At 49.4% G+C, this 21,464-nt stretch overlaps 1 protein-coding gene across 1 annotated transcript in view; it reads right to left on the bottom strand.

The window, feature by feature from the left end:
- Nucleotides 1-21,464, bottom strand: part of RPTOR (regulatory associated protein of MTOR complex 1) — a 417,690-nt gene that overhangs the window by 128,822 nt on the left and 267,404 nt on the right. The window contains exons 8-10 of the mRNA XM_063080629.1: nucleotides 16,563-16,663; nucleotides 15,861-16,005; nucleotides 289-364 (exon numbers count right to left, since the gene is read on the bottom strand). Of these exons, the coding sequence (XP_062936699.1) occupies nucleotides 289-364; nucleotides 15,861-16,005; nucleotides 16,563-16,663 (322 nt within the window). The remainder of the gene's footprint in view (nucleotides 1-288; nucleotides 365-15,860; nucleotides 16,006-16,562; nucleotides 16,664-21,464) is intronic.

Genomic DNA, 21,464 nt, shown 5'->3' with positions numbered 1-21,464 from the left:
ACATGGGGTTAAAAGGCGAGGATACATAACGCGGATCACCACTCTCAGGGAGGAGGAAGTCAGCATTAAGAAAAGCAGATTTATAATAGCAATGTTTTCAGACAAGATATTTTAAAACATCAGTCATTTCAAAATCTCTAATCCCTGGTTGACCCAGTCTTTTAAACTCTGGTTAACTTCATTTTTTCTGGGGGTAGGGTGGTGGGGTGATAAAGTCTCTGACACCCCAGGGTCCTGGGTGCCACACCCAGACTAGGGGCGTTGGTGGCCAGGTGCCTGGGGACTCACCCGGAATGCAGTGCCCTCCTCTATGATGGTCGGCAGCTGGGAAAGGCAGATGTCCACGGCGAGGTCCCAGGCCTGCCTGGGGAGAGAGTAGAGGGGAACATTACTGAATGGCCCTGCAGCTGCGGGGCGCTCATGGGGCACAGGGGGAGCACATGGATGGTTGCTCCAGAAGCACTCAGAACGGGTTTAGGCTGCAGAAAGCACCTGACGGGGTAGGGAGAACATGGGGCATGGGCGCCACAGTAGCTGTTTGGTTTGTTACATTTTTTCTCTTTAAAATAAAATGAGAAAAAGGCTTGGGAAAAATAAAGGAAGTCTCCCCATTTCCAATGTGGTTTCTGACCCCGACTTGAAGGTATGTGACACGCAGCCCATCCGTTCCTTGAGCAACCATGGTCCCTGTAGCGTCACTGGCAGGGGAAAAGAGGCCTGGTCCGAGGAGGCTGGGCAGCACCCACACAATCCATGGCCAGCTCAAACTCAGGACTGTCACCGGCACTGTGAGGCCCCAGCACACCCTCACTGGAGTGTACTGGACCTGGGCCTCAGAAGGCCAGCGGTGTGCTGGTGGCCCCCACAAACCACTCGGGATGTGACCTGGCCCTTGAGGAGATTATGCTTAAGGTGGAAGGTGACAGTCTCTGGGATAAGTGGACTTGGCCACCTTCGCCAGTTTCTTACAGCTTCGGGCCCAGCTCAACACATGAGCAGGGGCAGTGTCTCTGTCCCAGAGAACACAGCCCTGAGACCCCACCACCAGACCCCCACCCATGCCCGGTGCCAGTCTCAAGCCAGCCTCTGGGTTTTTTTTGAGCGGTAAGGGGATCTTAACCCTTGACTTGGTGTTGTCAGCACCACGCTCTCCCAAGTGAGCCACAGGCCATCCCTATATAGAGATCCGAACCCGTGGCCTTGGTGTTATCAGCACCGTACTCTCCCAAGTGAGCCACAGGCTGGCCCTGGGTGTGGTTTCTGAATAATTCTGCGGCTCAGCCATAAAAGCCCATTGCAGAGTGATGTGTGCAGCTTCATAAACACACTCTTATGTAACTCTGGGGAAATGGGGACGAGGAGTGCCCGAGCAGCAAGTGGCCCTTACATGTTTCCAGTAAGCATGTCTCCTACATGTGGCTTCTGCATAGCTGAGCACAGAGCAGGGAGGGTTTGGGATTAAAGCCAGGCAAGTCTAGGTTCAAAGGGAGATTTCTACCTTTCCCTATGATATCATTTCAGACATAATTTTATTTTTGTACAAACTTTTACATTTGAACTTCTTTTGGACTCACAGGACAGGTATGACACAGCAAGAGCTTCCGTGTCGTGGCTTATGGAGCGGAGGTCAACACCGGCCCAGAGACTGCTGGGCTGCACAGAGATGCCGCACAGTCAGGGCTCACTAGGTACCAGCTACTCTGTCTCTCTTGTTTTTTAAGGTTTTTTTATTTTTATTTTTACCTTTGAATTTTTGTAGTCTCTCTCTTTAGTGGGTTATTGGTAGGCTGAGAAGTTTGGCAGGGAGGCAATTAAAGTGCAAGGGGACGGAATGGAGAGAAGGGGCACTTGTTTAGTGCTAGTCAGTGACTGTGGACTCTTCTCATGTTTAATCCTCAACCACCTGTGGGCTGTGTGTCCATCTTCCTATTGAAGCTCCGAGGAGGTAAGGGTCTGGCCCTTGGTCATGCAGGAAGTTGGGGAGCAAGGACTCACACCAAGGTCAGACCCCAGGACCTTGCCACTGCGTTCCGCCAGACCCGGCCCAGCTCACCCCGGACCTGGGACATCTGTAGCCTCCAGCCCAGCCCTGTGGACAGCCCACATGTGTTTAGATTGCCCTGGGGCTCTCCCTACACACCACAAAGCTGAATTACTCTCCAGGGTGCGTCTATCACTGCGTGGGTTTGCAGGACGCCTTCCTCTCGGAGATGGGGGAGGGGTCCCTGTGATCTCAGACCCAGTGACTCACCCGAGGCCAGGGACCCTCTTCTTTACTGAGATGCCAAAACTGTGGCTGGTTGTTCATTTCCTTCCTCCCAGAAAACAAATGGAGGCTGGGAAGCTGAGCCTGGGGAGAGTGCCAGGGACGACTCCAGCCCCTGTGACCTTGCCCCAGCCAGTCCTCTGCTCCTCTACTTCCTCTGGGGAAGCGGCCAGGCCAGAGGCTGCACCCGCTATGCTGCACCACTAGAAAACCAACTGATGGTGGGAGACAGCTTGACACACCTGGTGGGGGCTTGTAGCCCCTGCCACAGAGGCCGAGTTGAGGTGGCCCTCTGCAGCCTAGCCAGGGAACCCCATGGAAGACAAGGTGGTCCTGCACCTCCTCCACTGGCTCTCTCTCCCCATTGGGGACTTGCAGAGCTAAACATTTATCCCATCAGGTGCTTGGCACCCAGCATTGCCTACAAAGCATAAGTTGCTGCTGGCTGCAAAGGTGGAAGGCCCCACCTCATCTCCTGCTATGGCCTCCCTCTCCCTCTTCCCTACTGCCAGCCTCTAAAGACCTGGTGTTCCGATGACAGGCAATAGCAATGACACCTGCTCTGACCAATTCACAAGGCTGGTCTGTGCATGGTGACCAGCAGTCTGGAAGGAGCTGCATGGAGGACGAAGAAGCAGGAGGAGGATGGCTCCTTCTCCACCAACAACTCCACCAAAGCCCCGCGGGTCTTTCCCATCTTCCGGCGTTGGCCACTGGATCTCTGTGGAGGGGATCTACCAGGGGCCATCCCCTCCTGCTGCTTGCTGCCTCTCCCATTCTCCGACACATACCTGAGATTTGATAAACAGATCTTCGTAAGTTAAGGTGGAGCTAGCCACGTGGATCCTGAGGGAAGAGCGGCAGGAGCAGGCCTGGTGTGTCGGAGGCAGCGTGGCCCGAATAGACTGAGCAAAGCGGAGCTGAGCAGGTGACTTGAGGGAGCAGCCCAGAGCCTGGCGAGCTCTGCTTGGGTCTGAGGTGCATTTCAGGACCACCTGGTGCCGGGGGTGAGACAGCAGGGCAGCCGGGCCAGAGTAGGGAGGTGAGTTGAGAGACTCTCCAGCCCTAGAGGCTGGAATTCTAAAAGTTAAATATCTAAAGATGCCAATTTGGAGTCTCCTGTATCTCCAGGATTCCCTCGCCTCCCCTCTGCTACTCCCTGGTGTAGACGGTCACACCTCCCACTGCCTCGCCTGTGGGCTAGGGTCACTGGAGAGAGCTGCTGTTCTCCTGCTTAACGGCCAACATCAAGTCTAGACTGGAAGCAGTCCCCCCACTGTCCGTGTGGCCATGGATCAAAAAGTGCCAACTTCCACTGATAGAACAATTCTTTACCCTCACCCCCCCTTCTCTTAGAAGCTCACTCCTTAAGGAAACGAAGCGATGATCACTACAATGGATTTTGCTTCTAGTACAGCGATCTCTTTTCCCTGGCTAATTTCCAGAGAGACTAAAGGACTCCATGTTATTTTCATTTAGACCAATGAAAGTGTGCCAAGGGCACACTTTCTTGATGTGTTAATTAAGGACCCAAACAAGAATAAAAACATTTAGAATCCAGAAAAAAGGCAAAAATTTAAGATCAACAAAGAGACTAAAGGACTCTTTTTTCATTTTAAAAGATATGACATCTATTTCCCCAGACTGGTCCCTTTACACAAGCATGTCCCTCCCCTGCCAATATAATTAAGAGGCAATCAGGAGATAATCAAAAGTGCCTCAAAGTACGGGCAGCAAACAGCTCCCATATGCTCAATAAATCCCCGGCTGCAGGCAAACGGTATTCAGCAGCGTTGAGGGAGATATTTACTCTTTGTTAAGACAGAAGCAAAGTCAATTATTGCAATTAAACTCTATAAAGATTCCTTGAATTTAATCAAATAAAAAGTTTCAGTTTTCAGAGTTAGAGGAAAGTGTCTACAAGTTTGGGGGAGGTGGAGATGAGAAGCAGGCAAAGAGGGGGTCCAGGCAGCTGGCCGCAAAGACCAGCTCTGAGCCCAGTCATGACGTGGGCCGGGTGTCTCTCGAACAGTGCCTCCTGTAAAAAATATTTACATGCCCTCTCACAGCTCAGAGCTGAAATGCCTTCCATCTCATCAACATCACGAGGAAGAAAGAATTATAACCCATTAATAATTTCCTGGCAGTTTTCCGAGGTCCTGGCACAGATGAAAGAGTGGAGGCTGGGCTCACACCACTGGAGTGTGCTGGGCAAGCCAGCTGCCCTCTCTGGGCCTTTGTTTGTTTATTTTTCTACCAAAGGAAAGGGCCAGATTAGATGACCTCTGAGTTCCCATTAAACTCTAAAACTTCATGACAAGCTCTCAACAGTAGGACAGCAGTGCTCTCTGATGAGCATTTTATCAGCTGGGTGAAACTGGTTGCATTTTCTGGGATAAAATCAAAACGAACTTGGTCTTAATTTGGGATTCTCAGCTGAGAAGTGGGAAAGGGGGTCCTCAGCAGCCAGGAGGGAGCTGGGGAGGTGTCTGGATTAGCACTTCCCACAGCCAGCCGGTGGTGATGCAACTGCACTGCACTCCAGAGAGGAGCAGGGCTGGGGGTGTTCGAGAGCAGATTTCGGGGGAGGAGGCTGTGATTAGCTGTGACCAGCTAATCTGAATTGTGGCCCTCTCCCCAGCAGCTTGGAGCAGCGGGACTTCCTAAGCTGTCGGCTGCTCCGATGAGTCACCCTCCTGGAGAACATGCCATCAGGCAAGAGCTCGGGTTTTCAGGAAACAGGCCTAAGATGGCAAACACCCAAGTGGTGGGCTGGTGGAAAGCCTTCCAGGACGGCACAGCCTCCATCTGCACAGATCAATCACGGAGCGCGGCGCCCCCCGCGGGAGCAGGAAGCACAGGTCATTACCACGAGAAATGCAAGGTTTCAAGACCCCTGAAATTGGAAGCGAAGGAGAGCGACTCCCTGATGGCTTTCCATCAAAGATTAAACAGCAACGGGCTCTGAGCGCTTCATCACAAGCCCACCCCGCCCGAAGCAAAGTATAAATGTACATTACTTTTTTTTTTTTTTTTTTTTTTTTTTTGTCGTTTTTCGTGACCGGCACTCAGCCAGTGAGTGCACCGGTCAGTCCTATATAGGATCCGAACCTGCGGCGGGAGCGTCGCCGCGCTGCCAGCGCGGCACTCTACCAACTGCGCCACAGGCTCGGCCCTAAATGTACATTACTTTGTGTTTTAACCTCAGCCTTCGTTAGGCTTTGTTCTCTTTGTACCCCCCTGCTAAAAATTCAACCTTACCATCACCACCCAAGGAATATAATAATGAGATTTTACATTATTTATTCCAAATGCTCTTTCCCAACTACCTCTCCTGGGTGCTCCCTGGGGAGGTACACACTCTGGTCTGTTCACAAGGAGGGGGAGAGAGCTCTGAATGCACTTGACAGCTTCATCACTGGAGTGGCAGAGAGCCCTGTGGAGGGCCCACCAGTAACCGCAATGGCGAGGAGCCGGGGGCGGGGCGTGGGGCGCAGAGTGGCGTGCTCACCTTCGCGGCAGCTCAGTCCTCAGCTGCAGGTGGCGTAATCTGAAGATGGGGTGAGCACAATTCTGTTTCTGAGCCAGTGTTCTCCCTGTCTGCATGAAAACTGCTTCTTGTTCTCTTAGACCTGTCTCCCCTCCCTCTTTAAGGAACAGGAATTTGAGCTGGAACATGCCACCAGGATGGAGGCCACATTCCCAGCCAAAGGATGGGGACAGTGATGGCAGCTGCCAGACGGCCCCAAAGGGCCCAGCTGTACTCACAGATTCCTCACAGCCTTCCCACCTGCTGGAATGTAGCCCAAGGGCCGAGGGGAGGCACAGCAGGGACGACGAGCCTCCAGGATGGGGCAGCCTGGGCCCCTGACACATGGAACCCTCATAACCTCAGATGAAACAGGAAAGAGAAACTCTCACTGGATTTTGGGTTACTGTCTAACCTGTATTTCAACCCACACACCTAACTACCTCAGAAGAGGAAGGAAAATCATTCAATAGAGCCTTTTCACACTAACAAGTCAGTGTCTTTCAAAGGCGGTGTCAGTTGTGTGCTCTGCATGGCTCAAGTGTTTTATCAAGGTGCCAAAGTCCTTCTCGTCTCTGACTTATCATAAAAACATTCTGAGTAATTTTATAAAGAAATAAGGACTATTGCCATGTCTCAGTGGTTTTTTCCTCCCTACCCCTATGACGTAGCAGCATGGTTGAAGCGACTGGCTTCCTACTGGATTTTGGTCTGAGCACAATGACACACAGGGAAGGCCTGCTGTCCCTTGTGGAAGACACTTGTCAACAAATTTTATATAGCAGCCTCCAGGGCCGGGCGGGCAGGATAATGGTGGAGCCAAACAGCGTTCTTCCCTCCGCTCTGCTGCATAGCACTTAACATGCACCTCACTGGGTGCTCACATTTGAGGAGGCATGGGGCTCTCCAGTCTTGCGCCTCGCTGTGTGCTCACATTTGAGGAGGCATGGGGCTCTCCAGTCTTCTAGAATGCTCTTTCTTGTGTCCACACTACTAAACTCATTCATGTTAAGGATTATATTGAGAGTGTTTAAAAGTTAGAATTAGACTTGAATGTGAACATTCCTAGGACAGACTGCAGGTAAAATTCTGTAATAATGAACCCTACAGACAGCCAAATGTCTATTTTAGGGGGATTTTCTTAGGGTAACGTCTGTTTAAAAACTATCTCAGCAAATGCAGGGACTGGAGCTAAAGGGGTGATGCTGCCTGTCTCTGGGAAATGCAAGTGTGAAGCTGCAGCCCGGGGGTGGAGAGGGAAGTGGACATGCTGCACAGTCCGCCTGCCTGCAAGCACCTTATCCTTTTGGCAGGTTGGGAAAACATGCACTGGATCAATGCTTTGTCACTGTAGACTCTCTTCTGGGGAGCGAAGAGCTTCTTTATAATGACATTCACTGTAATGGAAGGACTCTAACATCCCTGAAGAAAGCTGCTTCTGAGATCTCACCTCACTACCAAACTGTTGTGGCAGGTAAGGCAAGGGACATTCTAGGTCTTTTCAGATGTGCACACGAGAGTCACTGAGTGCGAGTGGCCTGCCCGAGGCGGCCCAGCGAGGAAGCGATGCTGGACACAGAAGCCAATCCACTTGAGGAGACCAGTACTAAGAGACTCTGGATGGACAGCTCAGGAACAGTATTTTAACAACTGTAATCACTATACTAATTCCCTTGAGTTTTCTGTGTACTTAACGAACCTATACAGACTGAGAAACCTCCATTTCTCTATATGCGTTTTGGTGGCAGTGAGGGAAGAGGGACTGGGAAGACCACGGAGGGGCTGGGGCGCTGATCAGAGGCCAGTGTGGCCAGGCCCACCAGCTGGTTAGGTTCGTCCTCCAGAAGCACAGGCCCATGGGGCTGCCTGACTCCAGGAAACCAGGAGGACACACTGAGAAGCCGGCAGAGAGGCCCACCGTCCTGGCTCCTAACCCACATTTTCAGTCTTTCTTCTCCTTTGCATATGTTTCTTCTCAAAACTTAAAAGTCTGATTTTGACATTTCATTCCTGATCAAAGTTGGTTCATGGTATAATTTTCCGCATTTAATGGGACTGACTACTGTTTACTTTTCAGCTACAGACTCGTGCTGGCACCGTCGTGAGTGAAAAACCATCCCCAGAGACAACATGTGTTAAATGCATGTGATGCTCCTCCCTGAAATCACATCATCACTAATTTCTCTAAAAAGAACCTTTTAAGCTTACTCATTCAGCACTTTCCAGCATATAAAGACAAGAAGACATAATATCAGTCCTCGAAAAAAAAGATCTCAAGTTGGAGAGGACCTTCAGACACGCACAGGCGAAAAAGGATGGGCTCATGAAAAAGAGAGCCTAGGCAGCTGTCCTGAGACTTGGCCAGGCCATATCCTTCCTCACTGCGTACAGCCACTGAGTGTGTTTAGGGGTTGGCGGCACCAAGGCCCCACTGTGCACAGCCACTGAGTGCGTCAGGGGCACCGAGGGCCTGCTGCGCACAGCCACCAAGCACATTGTACACGCTGACACGGAGAAAGCATGGGCTTTGGAGAAGCACAGCTGGTGCTGGATCTCCCCTTCGCCAGGACAGAGCCGTGTAGCTTTGGACAAATTACATCTCCTTTCTCATCTTGTTTCCTTGAGTGCAGAACAATGCAAACAATGCCCGTTTCAGGGCTGGGTGTGGTGAGGGTTAGTAAGATAACGTGTGCTAGACACCTGGAAGACGGCCTGGCACCCAGTAGGTGCTCAGTAAATGGTAGCCACTCACAACTTTATCTAAATGCCAATTCCCCCAAATCCTCATCTTCAGTCTCTTAAACTCTAGACGCAGCCTTCCACGCGCCTGCTGGGTGATACCTGGAAGATCAATGGAACGCTGCCCCTGACAAGTTCAAAACCGAGCTCCCCCTGCCCCTCCGCCTGGCCTGCCCCACTCGCCAGGTGCCTGTCTTCTGCTCTGGTTATTGGCAACACCATCCACTCAGCTTTCTGAGAAGAAACCTTGGAGAGGCCCTAACTTCCAGCCTCTTTCGTACCCTGGATATAGTCACCAAATCCTGTCCCTTTTAAGAGGAAATCCCTCTGAAACCCAGCCCCTCACACCACTCCACACTGCCACTGCCCGGGCTCATCACTTCCCTCTGAGCCCCAACTCGCTCCCCACATGGGCGGCTGCCTCACCATGCCACACACCCAGTCCCTGCTGAAGGACCCCACGGGCTTCACTCTAGGGGGGCTGGCCCTCCCAAGCTTGGCACAGCCTGCTCCTCAGGCTGCCTCTGCTCCAGCCACCCCCTCCCCTCCCCCTCCCCCCTGGAGGCCCTGCTAGGACCCCACCTCCCTCACCTGGGGAGCTGTCCCAGACTCTAGTCATGGTGTGCTCTCCCTAACGACCCTGAATCCAGGCTCCAGTCCCCTGAGGGCTACGGCCAGTGAGCCATCTGTTTCCATACCGCAAGCACTCTGCTGCTCAGACAGTGCTGGGGGTGGGAGGCGGGCGGGGGGAAGGGACACACACACACACACACACATTGAGGGTGAGACACACACACACACACACACACACACACACACACACACACACACACACTCTCTCTCTCTCTCTCTCTGACACACACACACACACACACACACACACACACACACACACACACACACACACACACACACTCTCTCTCTCTCTCTCTCTCTCTCTCTCTCTCTCTCTCTCTCTCTCTCTCTCTCTCTCTGAGGGTGAGTTCCTCAGCCTGGGACTAGGAGCATCTATGAGTAAAGGCGGTGGTGACACAGGGCTCAGTGGAGGTGGTGCAGGCTGAAGAGAAGGGGAAAGGAGGGCCACAGACCACACGCTCGTTGCTCAGCTTGGCGCAAGCTCGACGTGGTCACATAGTGCCCCTACAATTTGCCATCTGAGTAAAGTTTGTTTGCATCACACCAGAGTTTCTTTGGCTGTCTGTGCTCCTTGTATACGTTTTGCAGTCAGCCAAGCCCCACTTGCAGGGACAGAGCCCTCTAGCTGGATGCTAGAAGTGGCCAGGGAGCTAGCAGCCCCTGTTCTGGAATAGGTTTTTTCTCTAGGTTTTCTTTAAGAGCATTTCTCAGCTAGAGTCCACGCTCCACGAAGGCAGAGGCTGTGTCCTCAGAACCTCCCAGCGCATATTCTGGCATTATTTTATGCTTCTCTAACATGGCTTTTCATGTTCCTTACAAGGTCTGCCTAGCCCTGTGCCTTGTGCACAGCAGGCTGGTAACTACTCCTTATATTAAACTGCCCCTACAATAGGGCTTTTCAATAATAACCCCATTTTCCGTACAGCATTAAGTATAGGACTAACTCCAACGTATGTGGATTATTTTCCATCTCGGGATTTTATAAGCTCTTTCCACAGCATTTAAAAATATCAGATAAGATCAAGTCCAGGGACTAAACCTTAGGGAATTCTTTTTTTCCCTTTTTCTTTTAATCCTGCTTCCTCATGGGTAGAACCTCAGGGAATTCCACCTGTTACATTTTCTTCATGTGAAGTACCCAGTTACTTCTTCTGTTTGTCTCCAGCTTTGTATTTAATGACAAATAATGTCTTAACCATAATGATTCAATTTTTAAAAATAGGTTTTTGTGTTTCAAAGGCTTAAAAAATCTATAGGTAGAATTCTAATTTAAAAAGTAATTACTAATTTTTAAAATGGAGAAGTGTTCCTCCGACGCTGTCATTCAAAGTGTAAGCACCATTAACAATGTTATAATTCCATTCAGCCTCTTTTTCTACGTATAATATACATTTTAATATAGGTATTATCATGCTGATACAATCTGGTGTTGTCATTTAACATATATTGTATATGATAATGAATACAATTTTAAGATTGTTTACATTCTTTCAAGTATTCATCTCAACTTATATTCCTATCCTGTTAGGTACTAGGGTTATTCCCAATTGTTCCCTTTATAACTAATATTCTAACAAATGGCTTTATTTGCCAAAGTCTTTTGGAATGTCTCATTGGTGATATTCCTTGATTTTTCCTTAGCCACCTGCTTAATCGCATCCTGAGCCAGGTCACAGATGGCCTCAGGGCACGGGGTGAGGTGGGGTGGGGCACAGGGCAGGTGGTGGGCAGGAAGGGGACATGGAGCTGCAGACATCAGGCTGGCCACGTGCTGGTCAAGGCAGTAGGCAGGGATCAGGGAGCGTTAAGGTGAGCAAGGTCACAACAAAGGGCAGAGGCCTGGAGACATGTGGTTCTGAGATGTGGCATTAATGGGCAGGAAACCTAGAGAAAAAACCTATTCCAGAACAGGGGCTGCTAGCTCTCTGGCCACTTCTAGCATCCAGCTAGAGGGCTCTGTCCCTGCAAGTGGGGCTTGGCTGACTGCAAAACGTGTACAAGGAGCACAGACAGCCAAAGAAACTCTAGTGTGATGCACAACATTCTTCCTGGAGACTCTGCCCCACCCCCACCCAGCCAGGTGGCAACACCACTTCTTGCTCACCTGGAGTCTGAGCAGACTCGCTCCGATGCAGAGACAACAGTGCTGGAGATCCACCAGCACCACAGCCACTTGTAACCAGAGCTGACAGGTCATCTAGCTCTTCTGTTCCCTGGTTAAATGTCATTTCAGCCAGGGTGTGCTCGTGTTCCAGAGGTGTGTCTAAAGTTCAGCCTAGTCTAGAAGACCGTGAACGTATATCCCACCAAGTTGGCAGGGGACAGTTTGGTGCGAGGCTGCCAAGTCATGGCCTGGCCCTGCCATGCGGGATCCTCACCCCCTCTCTGTGCCTCAATTTCTCATCTGTAAAATGGGCATAAAATAATGATAATAATAATAATGCCTTCATCACAACACTGTGACGAGGGGCAAACAACTTAATACATGTAAAGCCTTAGAATGTGCCTGATGCACAGTAGGCACTTAATTCGTGAGTCACTGGAATTACTGTTTCTCTGTCGCCACCCTTCGATCATTTATGGCGACCTGTCTGCCTCGGCACACACAGGGCAGACCGCCTTCCCATGCTCTGTAGCTCTCTTCTCGCCCTTGCCTTCCACGCTACTGCTTGGCCAGTGGCCATTCTGGTGGTTGGCCTTTGGCAGTTAAGGACTGTATACCCTGGTGAGATGCTGCTGATGGTGCAGAGACTCTAACAGTGGCCCCAGGACCCCTGCCTCCTGGTGTGGTCCCCTCCCCTGGGGTGTGGGCGGGACCTGTGATGTTTCACCAGCAGACTACGGCCAAGGTGACAGTGCCCATGATTAGGCAGATGTGATTATATGTGATGTGATATGAGTCTCCCTGTCCCTTGAGGAAGCAGAAGACCCTGCCCAGAGGACCCAGCTAGGCCGTGTCCGGACTCCTGCCCTACAGAAACTGCGACAACGTGGCTGTGTGCATTCACCAAATTTATGGTAATATTGTTACACAGCAACAGGCAACTAATTAGACCCTCCTTAATTATTTTTCAGACTACAAAATTTCTATTTTCCACTTCATGATGCTTGGAGGGAATTACTGTTACTAAACGGAGTGGTATGTCTATCAGAAAAAGAGCTGACAGTATGTATGCACTTCGTTAGATTTTTTCTTTCAGCACAAATCTTCTTCATTCTGGCACATTTGCTGCTTTTTTCCGAAGTCCAGGTCTGCCATGAGTTATATGCATTGAAACTTCCTTCCTGCGAGGTGGGGTGGCTGACTGAAGGGCTTCCTCATGTCCACTTCAATCGCCGAACAGTACACAAGACATGTGCTTATGGTGTGGATTTAAAAAAGAAAAGACCCTCAAAATGCACAATGCTGCTTTGGCCATGTGAGGGTAAACCCCAAAACCAGCCCCCATGGTATGCACCCAGGCAGGCAGCTCCCACCTCTCCACAGGTGTGGCCGCACGTGTGCCTAGCACCGTGATGACAACAGTGTGATGGTGGCCCGCACGTCTCGCGGGCAGTGTGGCCCTCACCTCCCTTCCCCTGCTGCAGCAGGACGTTTCTCTCATCTGAAATGTTTGTCAAACTCAATTATGAGGAAACGATCGAGGCAGCAAAAGATCAGGAGCAGCAGGAGGGGGCCGAGGGCACGACTCCCTGTCCCGACCTGCACTCCCTGCTGGGGGACGGCTACACGGAGGGAGGATGAGCACTTCTCCACCCCAGCTTAGGCACTATGGGGGTTGGGCACTGCTGAGACTCTACATTAACAGGATGTTCTGCAAGTTCCCTCCCACCCTCAGCAGTCCTGGGGCTTCACCTGTGCCAGTGGCCGGGGTGCTGCTGGTGGCCTTTGTCTAGCCCAGAGCTGTGGACACCACCAGCAGCACGGCCTGAGACCAGCTCTGCAAAACCACCTGGAAAGAGTCACTTTTTTGGATGAGGAAAGGAAATGTGTTTCTTGGAAATGGGTTGGATGAGAGCCAGAGAGCTGGGCACCTGCAGAAGAGCTCCGTTCTGTGTTTCCCAGCCAACGAAAGACTTCACCAAAACAAGAGTCTGGGGGCCTCGGCGTGAGGCAGGTGAGAATTCCTCTTAAGGTAAGAACGTGACCAGTGTGCTGGGGCAGGGACCGCCCCCTTCCCCAGGCAGACAGCACTTGGCCATCAGGTCCCCTCCCTAGCTGGCCTGTACCTGGCCTGTACCTATGTATCACTGATGAGGGGTGACAGGCCAGCCAGCTCCCCTCTCAGCCCATCACCGGAACTCACCGGGCTGGCTCTCCACAACTTCCCTCTTTGCCTAACCCTGCCTGCTCTCCTTCCCTTCCACAGCACACCCCAGGACCGGCCCCACCCCAGCAGCACAGTGATGCTAACCTCCGTCTCAGAGTGTGCTTCCCACAGAACCCAACCTGCAATAACCAGAATGTGCCTAAAAGAGAAAAGGGAGGCGTGAAGCCACAGACTGCATTGCAGGATGGTGGATGAGGAAGGCTGAATCATTGAATTATACTTAAGTCTTCCAGGTGCACATTGGCCCAGGAGGAACCCCAGGAAAGGAGAAAAACCCAAGTATCCACATTCACGACTGTTCAAAAGCAATTCCAGGTGCCTCAAATACCCATGTGATGCTTTTCCAGGTTTTTCTGGGCCTCTTTTGATGGCTATGCTATCTCGTGTTTCTCCAGCACAGCAAATAAACACTGATGAGGACTTGCTTTAGGAGCTTTGTGGGAAGCAAGGCTTGTAGGACGGAGGGAGGACTGTGAGCCGCCTCTGTGAGGCCTAGGCTTGGATCTTACGTAACACAGCATTTAATATCCTAAGAGGCCAATACTAGAAAAACATCTCTAGACTGACGACAAGAGGCGGGACGCTGTTCTGGGATGGCCTAGCCACATGCTTCCTTCCCCGGTGTTCCCGTTCTTGTGCCACTCACCTGTCCTCACTGTTGACTTTGCTCTGGCTCTGGTCTTTTACTATCTACTCTAATGCAATACAACTTTTCTTTTTCTTTTTAACTCTATACAGCTGTGCACGTGACATAGCAGGCGTTTTAACATGGACAGAAAACATCCACTGAAAGGGAAAATGCTCCCACAGACTCACTCGCAGGGTGATCGGTGGAAGGGAGAAGAGGACAGCCTGGTGCCCTTCCCCGCATCTGCGGCCCCTTGTGCCTGGTCCCTGGCACTGACCTAGTTTTTGAGCTGTGACCACAGGGGCACTGTCCCCTTCAGTGCTGTTTTTCTCTTTTTTCCCTTCCTTTTTATAAAAACCCATCTCAGAAGAAATAGGATTTAAGTCATTACTTTTCTGAAGAGAATAAGGCTGTTTTGATGATCTACTCTTCCAAAAATGTTTATTTTTTATTCCAAAAATGTTTATTTTAATGTTCCCTCTTACAGTTTCATTATTCATGGAGTTAAAGAAGTTGAATTTGTTGTGGTCTGACATTTTATTTACACATTGTTTAAATTGTTGCATAGTTGGTTCTTCTATGGAAGTCTACTTCAGCTTCTTTGATTCTCCATTTATTATCCTCTTTACTCTTAAAAGGAAGATGTATTATGCATGTTTTAACTTTTTCTATTTACAGCACAAGTGCTATGCTGGATACAAAGCATTTTGATTTACCTCATATAAATAAGAATATTTAGTTTCTAATTTTTCCTTGAGTGGATGATGGGTAGTAAGTTTACGAACTCCTTAATTCTCTGGGTTTCCAGAGTTTGGGGAAGTAAGTGGTATATATATATTTAAAAAAAGGAAAAAAATCACTAGCACAAATAAACCTGACCATGAACACACACCACACAATGGTTTATAAGGCTAAACATAAATGAACTGCTCTTTCTAAATATTTGTATTAGAATATCTCCCACTGATAGACAAAACTAAGATTCACTATTTTTGTTTACTATTATTCCATTTTAGAATTTGTCCTAACTCTTTGTATTAGGAGAGCAACAAAACTGGAAAAGGCCAAATGTCCTGATATATAATGTCTAGACTAAAAACCAAATTACTTTATTAACAGTGTTACTGCTATTATTAGTAGTATAAGTTCCAGTAGTGCAGCAATGGGAGAAAATTATAATAGTCATAAAAGATGACACTCGTGTGTGTGTGTATGATCTGTGTATGTGCATATTTGTGTGTATTTGTGTGTGTATGATTTGTGTTTGCCTATTTGTGTGTGTGTGTGAGATAAGTAAACAAATTAATTGGTTGTGAACCTGACAGGTTCAAGTTTCTGGAGCAATCTTGGGTGCACTTCAGAAACTCAGTTGGCGGTTTCTTTCCTCAGTACTAGTCTCTACAGGGTTAGAGACCCTTCACAAAGTGCCACCCTCCCAAGGTATAGAACTACAAGGGCTCTGGAGGCCGCTGGTCCCTGTCCAGTCCTGAAAGGCCCTCCAAGGCTCCCATGCTTCTGAAGGAGATCCAGCTGTCCCATTTAGAGGCCTTTGGGACCATTTTGTTTAGCTTTACGTATTAATACCGCTCAGGGTCTCCCAGCTTTGTGTTAAGCCTTTCTACTCTGCTTCATATAGTTTCATTGAACCTGTACTACTGTAGAAATGGGGGAAAGCACACTATTTAGAGAGTTTAATCATGAGTCCAGCACTGTCTAACCTGAGACACTTACCACATGGCGTGCATGTATGTTGGGGGCAGTCGGGGGCTGCTGACTGGAGTGCAGTTATAAGACCTCATGATCCTTTCTGCCAATAAGAAATTTCGAAACAGACTAGCCACCAACAGGTCCTGTCTGAAGAGCTTTTGGAAGAGATCTGAGGGCAGATAAAGATGAAAAGAAGGCTTCAGTGACTTGTGTCCAGCATTGAGAGCCAAATCCACTAATTTACTTCCATCAAAAGTTATTACTAACAATTTGGGACTAATATGCACATTTCCCATTGGCAATACACACACACATGAATACACACACATATATATACACAAACACCAAAAACCAACCAATAAAAAGAAATACAAACAAGTCTTACAATAGTAATTCTGGTCTTAACAAATATGACAGTGCCCATGAATGAAGAAAGATATGCCCCAAACCTGCCTGGAAAAGACTTCGATGTGGTCAGAGCAAATGCTGACACTATGGGCTTACACGCACGCCTGTTCTAAGTGCCTGACACACGGCAGCTCATTCGACCTCGCAGAAGCCTCTTTAGGGTCTTGCCTTCTCCTTCTTGTGCCCCTCCCCCAGCCCCATCAGTTTCCCGATCCTATCTGACGCCCCTCATATCCCTTGGATATCCAAGGGTCGGCGTTCCACCTGTGCTCTCAAGCAGCACCTCCCCTCGCCAAGCACCCGGCCAGGCAACCTCACCCCGGGGGAGCACATTCCATGCGATGGTGTCTGTGATTGCCGTGAAGATCCAGTTGAGTTCACCCAAAGGAGTCCTCCTGTCATTGAGCCGGCCAGGAATCCTAGAAAACACGGTGCGTTTTCATTAGTGATGCCATGGCTATTCACACAGGTCACGGAGGGAGGAGATGGCAGGAAGGAAAGAGGCAAGGAAGATGGAAAGGCTCCAACCAGGAGGAGGAGAGACTCAGAGTGCAGCTAGGAGAGGCTCCTGCCCTCCCCTGTGATTTTTGAAGCTCACATATTTCTCCTTCCTAAAGAGAACAAAAGTCTACGTGAGCTCACATCTTAAAAGCTCAACCTCCACCTTCAACTTGCTTCCCCCTCTCCATCTATATGAAAACCATGTCTTCAGTTGCCCCAGATGCAAGGACCCAATCCAGCAGGTAACACACATGGTTTCTGTGGCTTCCAGGTTGGAGACAAGGCCACCACCCGGACCCCGAGGACAGTGCGGGGCATGGGCTGTGCAGGAGTCTGCAGCATACTCCACAGGTGACCTCACACCCCATCCTGGGGCTGAGCACTGTAGCTGTGTCTTGTCAACCCGACAGAGCTGGGGACACCCTGTCCTACGGGTCTCCGTTTCCTCCACTCATTCAACAGATATTTGAGGACACACACAGGGCTGAGCACAAGGATGCAGTGGTCACCAACACCTACCAAAGCCCTGCTCTCAGGGAGCTTATGGTCTCATGGGAAGGACAGATAACGAGCTAACAGACAAGTACATATGTGCTATATCGAGTGGTGCCAGATGATGTAGAGATGAATGGGACAGGAGTATTGAGGACGCTGCCACTGCATAAAGGGCAGCGAGGGACAGCGCCCGCCAGATGCATCAGAACAGAGATGCACCCAGAAGGAAGCTGGGTCCAGTGCGTGAATCTCTGCAGGAAGAGTGTGTCAGGCAGAGACGACTGCAGCTGCTAAGCCCTAAGGAACGGGCGTGTTTCTTTTTCCTCTGCAGTGAGCTTAATTCTATCCACTAGGTAGCAAGTTCAATTATGTCTGACAGAAAACTCCTCCCCCACTGCGCAAAAATGTTCACAATAATTTGGTTCAGAGACTAGACTGTGATTCCTGCTATTTATAAGATTCTGAAGATTAATAATTCCCATTATAGTAACCCATTTAATGGCACTGTCTTTGTATGAATAATACTCACAGAGGCTATGCCTCAGTAATAGGGTAGCTGAGCTAAGCCAGCTTCTGACTATGATTCTGAAAAACACACACTTTTCCTTTCACTAAATGCCTTTTCCTTTAGAAACAAAAAATGCTTCCCATTTCCTCAAGTGGGCTTAGTGATAGGACAAGAAAAATGAGAAACAAAGAATCAGCGTAATACTTCAAAGCAGCATCATCACCCAAACAGTGCCAGACGTCTCAAAAAAAAAGATGTCCAGATTCAAGAAAAAATTTCCACTTCAACAGAGGAGACTCCAGTTTACCCAAACAAAAAGGCTTTACAAACACAGTAGAAAGTTCCCTGGTGGTCTAGTGGTTAGGATTCGGCACTCTCTCTCTTACAAACACAGTAGAGTTCCTCATCACGGCATGGATGATTTGAAAGCAATTTTAATTGGCTCACAGTGTGTGTGACTGTGGGGATGGGTCATCACTAACGATTCCCACAATTTAAAAGAAATCGTGGTCTTGAGGTGAACTCTCAGCACAAGGACCACGGAGACCATGCAGCTTCCTCATCCTAGAGGACTGCTTCCTTCACCCCACCCCCTTCAAGCAAGGAGAGCAGACAGGCCTGCTCTCTAACAAACTGCAACAGAGCTTCGCCAATGGGGGCTGTGTGTGGGATGAGGTGTGCCTCCCAGAGAGAAGACATTTGTTTATGAAATGCAAACAAACAGCCCAGGAAGGCATTTACCAGAGTTCTCATCTCTGCCCTCTAGTGCCAGTGCAGGGAATTCAATACTGGGAAACACCAGGAAGAGGAAGGGGCCTGGGGGCGTCCTGGGTGGACACAGAGCCGGACACACTCGCTTGTGTCTTGGGTCCCACCTGCAGATGAGACGCACGGATGCTGAAAACCTTTCTAAGATGATTCACCAGATCGTCAGTAACAATGTCCAGTAAAAGCACTGCACTTAGTATAGCTTCAGGCTGCACTGCTGAACACACGCCTGCGCTCTTTACAGAAGCAGCCCGGAAGGGGCACAGCAGCCACCAGGCCAAGACTCTTGTCCAGGACGGGGAAACCTACAAACAGCCAAGGATCTGGAAAATGCTAATCTTGAGTGTCTCGTCCTAGGTTCTGTCTCTTCTCTCAACACATTCGGAATGAGCTAAACTGCGATGCTGCTACTGACACCAACTGCAAGTTTTGGGGGTTCCTAAGACCACCCAGCCTCAGTCTCAATAACTCTCTAGAAAGACTTACTGAAATCTGTTATACTCATGGTTACAGAGAAATACAGACTCAAATCAGCCAAGAAAAGAGACGCACATGCAAAGCCTCCATGTCCTCTCTCCATGGAGTCTGGACGTGTCACGCTCCCAGTATCAACGTGCAACAACATGCAGGGAACACTGACAGCCAGAGAGGCTCATGCAGGCCTTGGGGCTCAGCATTTTTATTAGGGCTCTGTATTAGTCTATTTTTGTTGCTTATAACAAAATACCTAAAACTGGGGGATTTATAAAGAAAAATGAAATGTATTGCTTACAGTTTCTGAGGCTAAGTCCAAAGTCCATCTGGTGGTGGCGACAGTGACCCAGGGGTCTCACACTGCAAGATGGTGGAAGCACAGAGACCAGAGAGAGAGAGAAAGAAAGACACTCTCCTCTTTTAAAGCCCTCAGAACCACACCCCTGACCACCATTTTCAACCCATTCACTACTGCACGGTCCTATAATCCAATAACCTCTTCAAGGCTCCACCTTTCAATTACCATAACAGGATTTCCAACCCTCTTAACAGTCACAGTGGGGACCAAGTTTCTAATACATAAAACTTAGGGGACATAATTCAAGCTCCAGTGAGTTTGAGGGGAACAAAATTCAGTCCACTATACGTACCGTCACATAGGTGTGACTGCACACGTGGTTGAGCTCAGCTTCTTTGCCCAACGCCATGTGACTTAAAGCCCCACCCTGAATCACATGGCTGAGTGGTGAGTGCCCACCATTGCTGTGGTCAGCCCCTCCCTAATCAGACACTGCTGACTGGTAAGACACAGATGGCATCGCAGAAGCGGAGGGCAAAGGCCAGACCTTCTCTTTGGCCAAAGCCAAATTCTTTACTACACAAATCTGTTCAACATTACAACAAACCTATTCCAGCTTAGAGTTCAGCTCTTAAATTTTGTTTGACCTTGGTGTTGTAACACCACGCTCTAACCAAGTGAGCCAGCTGGCCAGTGCCAGCTTTCACGTTTCGCCACAGTTCTGGGCGCAGTGCCAGCAGGGCCAGGACAGTCTTCCATCACACTCGAGATACCAGAGGAGAGTTAAAGGGCTATGTGTCTGGAGTACACACACGGTCCTTCCAATAAGATTTTAAACTGGGAGTGGCATTCGCAGCCTTTGAGCAACAAGCCCATACACACAAAGGAAAAATCCAAATAAACGGCTGGGCTACACTGTTGGTTGGTGGCTGCAGAGCAGCTGTAAAGCAGCTGCAGCCACACCAGGCTGTGGGAGTGGGAGCCGGCACAGCCTTCTGCATTGAAAGGTCAGAAAAACATCGGTATCTTTCACCTCAGTGCCTCCGCTTTCAGGAATCAATCTTAAACTGGAAACTTAGAAGGGGAAACAGCGGATGCACCAAGATATGCCGGGCAATTTTATCTATAATTGTGAAAAGTCAGGAACTGGCTAGGTGACCAGTAAGAGAGAAATATTAAGTAGATTAAGGTACAACGACTGAAAATGGCTACAATATTTCAATAAGAGGAAAAGCTGGTTTTACAACAAGTAAAGACAACAAATACTGTATCATCATGATTACAAGAAACACGTGCAGGGAGGTAACTGGAAGAAAGAACCTCCGCATGTGGTAGTGGTGATTCTCTTTCCTGTCTTCCTATTTTTATAAAGCCAATGTTACGACGATGAGCATGCCCCACTCGAACATCGTGGAACCAGCAAAACCCATTCCTTTGCTTACAAGCCCCAGGGCTGCGTGTCGCTGGGCGGGGGTGAGCCTGGGCTGGGGCCCAGTGCAGTGGGCAGCTGCTGGGTGACAGGATGGCGTCTTGGAAGAAGTGCAGAGACCATCAGGATCAAGGGCAGCCACCTGCCCATGGTCTGCTTCCAAATCTGAACTGACGACATCGCTCCCGTGAGCCTGTGAATCCTGAATCAAGTGAGGGTGGCCCCACCGAGCTGGTTTCCAAGCAGTGCAGAGCTGCCCATGAGACTCCCCACCCCAGCGTCACCACTGGACAGTCAAGCTGGTAGGATGAAGAGAGGCCAGGTAAGGGTCAGTGTGTATTCAGCTGTGCTTTTAAAAATTCTCATCTTGTTACAATCACTGGTAAGTAAATGCAAAACTAAAGCCTCATGATGGTGTCCTAAAAATTCCATTGATCTCTTTCCTAAGCTCTTCATGAGACACAGATGCAGCCATCTGCCCCGTTGACTTCAGACAGATGTAGAAATCATTCGAATCCATCAACCTGCCATTCAGCGACTGAACATCTCACACGGCTTCTCCATTTAGCAGACGGTCCTACGGGGGATGACAACATGAGCTGAGGTCCACTTCCCTCACTTTTCATGTCATTTATCATTTAGAATTAAATCACTTGAGAAACGGTTTGCTTCTGTTTTCTGTCTGAACCTGATCCTAATGAACAGCAAACCCTGGCCCACTTGGGAGGTCATTCGGTCACCAATGGA

The sequence above is a fragment of the Cynocephalus volans genome, chromosome 16 (assembly GCF_027409185.1).
Source record: "Cynocephalus volans isolate mCynVol1 chromosome 16, mCynVol1.pri, whole genome shotgun sequence".
Taxonomy (NCBI): domain Eukaryota; kingdom Metazoa; phylum Chordata; class Mammalia; order Dermoptera; family Cynocephalidae; genus Cynocephalus; species Cynocephalus volans.
Note: the sequence above shows the minus strand (reverse complement) of the source record. Positions and strands in the feature narration are given on the sequence as shown.